This window comes from Arachis ipaensis, chromosome B10, assembly GCF_000816755.2.
Source record: "Arachis ipaensis cultivar K30076 chromosome B10, Araip1.1, whole genome shotgun sequence".
Classification (NCBI taxonomy): Eukaryota; Viridiplantae; Streptophyta; class Magnoliopsida; order Fabales; family Fabaceae; genus Arachis; species Arachis ipaensis.
Window position 1 is genome coordinate 47,756,443 of NC_029794.2, and position 5,478 is coordinate 47,761,920.

Sequence of the window (5,478 nt, forward strand, 5' to 3'; positions counted from 1 at the left end):
CTAACTAATAAAATAAACCATAACTTATTAATATTTATATTTTTAAAAATACAAGTCGTTACATCTTGTACATCCACAGCCAATCCAAGATATTTCCATCATTTTCGTTTATATGGTATAAGCAGTCATTAGAGTCCGAAACCAACAAAACATACCAATTACCTTAGTCGAATTGAAAATAACTCGAACTTCTTGCAAGTTATCTAATTCCTCTTGGGTAACGGAGAAATGTATCAATTTTACTTCCTGGAAAACTCAGGAATAGATATCTACTTCAAGCTTAGTGTCCGAATTGATTGGGGGCACAGGGGCAGCCTCGAACATTTTAAGGTGCTAGTAAATTCACAATTTGCAACCACCTTTTTTTTCGGCATCTTAAAAAAACTTACAGGGACATCACCACTATGTTAAAAAGAGAAAACTTTGAAATTCACCTAGAAAGTTCAAAGAAAATATAATAGAATTCTAAAAAATTTAGAATGGTGCAAAAAAATCCAAAAATAGGACAAAATAAAACCTAAAGTCAACCCAACCAAGATTAGGAAAAACTAAAATAGTTGTATCCCTACTATGTTAACTTAATCAAAATAGCAAATATAAAAGCAGAACCAGAGCCATAGAGAAAATGCATATAACAGTGAAGATGAAGGGAGCAGGAAGAATATTCTCAAAAACATACACATGTTGATGCATAAAATTGCGAAAAACAAGGCTAAAAATCTTACTTGGTTTAATGTTGAATAACTTGGTTAGTAATACTTGTAGAAAGTTAGTCATTCCTCATTGAAAAAGGAGAAGAGAAGAAAGACCGAGAGGAGGAAGGAGAAAGAAAAACCTTCAGGAAAATTCTTTTTTTTTTTTTTGGAAAAAAAATGTTTCGAAGAAATAGGAAAGTAGAAGTTAAAAGTGAAGTTATTTAATTGAAACTTAATGTGGCATTGATTGATGGGGAGAGAAATAATGATAACCGGACGGTTCGCAAGTCGAAAAAATTTATCTTTGCACAAAAGAAACAAAAAAGTTTTTTAAGGAATTTTTTCGCACTTAAAAATTAATAAATAAAAATCATTTGAACCTGATCCCATAAATTCGAATTCGACAAAGTCGTTAAGTCAAGAAACCGGAGTTGGAGCACTGTTCTGGACAATATCAAACGACCGATATCATAATAAAGAGAGAATATCACATTACTAACAAACGAGTATATCATTAAGGCTAATGAAGTCAGGATTATATAAAACTGCCAAATTATGGCATCAAAACAGGCATTGAAGGTTACCTGGAAAAAGGGGAATAAAAGGAGAGGAAAGCTCACCAGATAAACTCAAACAAAACTCCAACCCCAAAAAGCATTAGTGACTTAACCATTGCCGTCTCTTACATATTGCCTTCTCAGCCTGGTTCTAACATCGTGCGGTTAGGATCTCCATACCCCTGACTTCACAAGCTCATATTCTCAGCAAAAAGTCCGAACACGGCTAAAGATTTCATGCAGGAACAGTTGCAGGAAGTATAGATTCATTATTTGTTTAGTAAGTGTTATTCATTTCTTCTAAGTGATTATAAGTGGTAAAAGGAGATTAACATGCCCAGAAGCACAATAGGGTACTCAATCTCCAAGATTCAATACAGGTGAGACGAGAAAATAAGCTTAGAAATGGCATATCTTTTAACCAATTTTTATCTTTTTTCTTTATCTGAAAAAAAGGGTACATAATATCTTTGCAAATAGGAAATACCACACCAATGAAAAAGGTATAACTATTAACTGAATAAGAATGAAAATACATACAGCGCAAACCTAAACACCTACTATACAGAAGAACAAACGGTAACACTCAGACTTGAATACAAGGCAACAAATCGATTGAGGGACTAAAATTCTAATTTTAAACATAAAAATTGGAGGAAAAAAAAAACAAAAAAAGGTGAAAAATAAAAAAGAAGGTTCAGCCATGTCGTTTTCCAGAGAGACTGATAGAGCTGACTTTCATAGGAGTTGCCACCACAAGTGGAGCTTCTGGGGAATCACTAATAGCAAACTTCTCATGCATAAATCTTGATTCCACAATCGACTCATCTTTCAACACTATCTTATAACAGTAGCAGCTCTTCAACCCTTGTTGATTTCTGTAACAATGATGAGCACTGTTCTTTACTTGCTGAAAGTCCCATATGACACTGAACTTGCCCACGGTTGCAACAAGGTGGCGTTCTTGCTTACCATTCTCGGTGACCTGAAAGAGAAAGACAACAACAAATATGTGAGATACTTGATGCTACAACGGTATTAATGAATCAATCTATAATTAGAACTAGTTTCCACAATACATAACAAGCAAGCTATTAATTCATACAAGGCAACCATATGAAAACAGATGTCACCAAATTGAAGTATACATTTCATTTTACATTCAAGTATGTATGCAACAAATATTAATGAAGTGAATACTAACATGCAAGTGATTAACAGAACAATACTTTGTTTGCATCCCCTGTTACTCTGCATTTCAGCCCAATTTACAGAAAACAGCAACATAAATCCGACTTGCATTATTCCTACATCCCTTATGTCTTAAAAATATCCTCCACCATTTTATCTCACAGACCATCATTCAACCTGACAGAATGTCTTGCTCCATCAAGACAAGAATCAAAATGATTCCAGCAATATGCTCAGGTTTATAATGGATTACATGCCTTAAATCTAAACATGATAGTCAGTGAAACTAAGCTCATTTGCGAATGTTCGCAATCTTGTACATTGCCCCATATGCTAATCATAGACAAAACAGGAAATTGGAAATTTGAAGCATTGGAGTACATTAATTACAAAACTTTCAACTTTGATGATTGGAGTATGTTTTTTTAACATGAAATGGCGACACAGCTGGGGGGTTCTGAAAAAAAAAAAACCTACATTCATTTTTTTTCTTTAATAAAACTGATCAAAGGGAAATTAAATGTGCTCCAGTTAATGATGTTACCCAACAGACATAATAATAAACAGCTACATGAAATATGCTTACACGGATATATGTATTAATATCTTATTGCAATGCAAGTATAAGACAACATAACAAAAACGTAAAAATAATTGCGAAAAAGTGATTACCCATGAGAAATGGCCACCATGGAACTTATTGGTTTCACCAGCCAAATGTGAATCCAGGGGAGTGAGCTTCAACAGCCTCGGAGCAGGTATCCGATTTCCCATACGACCACTGAACCCAGTCTTAGTCTTCCCATCCTTATCAGTGAACAACGTACAAATCAACACCAAGTAGGTATCAGTGGTGCCAAGCACCCACTTTCCATCAAAGGTAACATCAACATGAGTGATCGGTGACCCAAGTCCCGGGAATGCAGTCTTCGCCTGCCTCATCGACGTTTTGGAATACAGCCTTATCTTCCCATCAAGTGACCCTACAACAATGGAACCATCGCCCGTGGTCGCGAAGCACTGGAAATTAGTCCCTCTTGAGAACTGATGCCCCTGGCTCCAATGCAGCACTGGCGAATTCGAAGAATTCGCAATTTTCTGAACAATTCCCTTCTTATCACGCATATCCCACTGGCACAGCCTGTTATCATCCAACCCCAGGAAAGTTGATTCGGAAGGATCCAATTGCGACCCTTTAGTGTCGTTTGTTATGTCTCTCATGGTGATGTCAGCGCCATCCTTCTCAAACTTCCATTCAGTAACAATCTTTCCAGTCTCGATATCAAGCTGGTGAAGCTTCGAAGCGTTGGGCTTCCCTTCGCTCATTGGACTCATCAGCATCATGTTGGTTTCCGCCCTCATCAGCAGGGCTTTGTTCGCGGTATGCTGCCGGAGATCGCCACCGGAGAATTTCACAGCCACACCCTTCCCGTGAATTCCCCGGTCGAAATTCCGGTAAACATGAACGCCGGTGTCGTTAACCAAGAAACTATTATCCAACGCTCCCAACGTAAGGCTCTGAACTCCGCCATTCGCAGCCTCTTCGAACTCCTCCAGCAAATCGTCTCTTGACCTACCCGGCGTGGTGGTTCTTGGTGAATTTCCTAAGGAGGCATCGTCGGCGTCTTCCCAAACCGAATCGTCGGCGACCTCCGGTTTCACCCAACCGATAAACTCCTTACCATAGACCTTCACTTTGTTCTCCTCCGTAGGTTCGAGGCCGTACACGTTGTAGAAGAGTCGGTCCTGGAATTCGGTGATGAATCTCCGGTATGACTCGTCGGTAGGAAATTTGAGAGCCCAGACTCCATTAGAGACAAAATCGACGCGGCGTTGGTCACCGAACATCTTCAATTGCATCTCCGTCGAAACCCTAGCCTTAACCTTGATCCCAACCTTCATGTACCACTTACCGTCGTTTCGCTCGTCGTTGTCGTCGTTTTCGTTCTCTTCATCTTCTTCTTCGTTGCCGATTGATTTGACGAAGGAGTAAGCGGTGCGTTTATCGGCGACGATCCATTTTGCGGCGGGGGTGTTGCCACCTATGTGAAGGTAGAGTTTAACGGCGTTTTTCGGAAAGGAAGAAGAAGAAGAAGGAGAAGGTGTGTTTGATTGGTACTTGAGCTTCAACGCTTTGAGCCTAGCGTCAACTTCATCGAGCTGGGTTGGGGTTTGAGTTGCAGAAGTGGAAATGGTTTGGGCATCTTCGTAATTTTCCTCTTCTTGTTCTTCGTCTCGTTCGTCGTAGTCGGAATCAGAGTCGGAGACTTCAAGGCCTTCGCGGCTCTGAGAGGTACCCATGGATAGGGTTGAAATTGGGAACAGGATTTGAGAATAGGATTGGAAATTGAAGATACGAGGTTCGGATTTGATTGATGTGGAAAATACGCACCTCTTTTTTATTTTTTATTAAATTTTGAGTAATTAAGTTTAGTTTTTATTTTGGGTCGTAATTTGCGAATTACTTGGCAGTTAAGCTAAGTAGTTTTTTTTTTGTGGATTTGGACTATGCCCAACAATCCAAACCCAACTCAAAGAACCACCCGACCCACTCCTTAAACTAAATGTTGCGTTAGTCATGCCTTCTCTGGCTACGGTTATTGTGAATAGACTCCATAGCCATGAATTAACCTACCTTGTCGCTACGATAAAGCTAAGTACTTCTTTTTATTTTTGTCAGCATTGGGTTGGGCTTTGTGTTAGCATGGGAAACTAAAGTTGAAGGGCAACAACCCGATAACAGGCCCTTGATTTGCTGGGCCAGTGTAGCATTCTGCTTTCTCCAACTGGTATGGCCTTTTATGTAATTCGTGTGTTTGTCATAACTCTTGTTAACTATAAATGTATGAACTACTCATAATCTGACTATGTTTTTTGAGATTTATCTCTTTCTGAATTTTTCAGTGTTTGTAAAGATGATAAAAGAGAGGTTACTTTATCTCGTTTAATTTGTATGTAGGTTTTTTTTTCCTGGACTTCAGCTTCATATAATACCCCCAAAAAAAATAAATAAATGTATGAACTAAATCAAATTG

At 38.6% G+C, this 5,478-nt stretch overlaps 1 protein-coding gene across 1 annotated transcript; it reads right to left on the bottom strand.

Moving 5' to 3' along the window:
- Positions 1,668-4,828, bottom strand: LOC107623272 (protein CYPRO4). The gene is made up of 2 exons (XM_016325470.2): positions 3,116-4,828; positions 1,668-2,237 (listed from the first exon to the last, which is right to left on the bottom strand). Exons 1-2 carry the CDS (start codon positions 4,742-4,744, stop codon positions 1,950-1,952), a joined length of 1,917 nt encoding a protein of 638 aa, XP_016180956.1. The 5' UTR covers positions 4,745-4,828; the 3' UTR covers positions 1,668-1,949.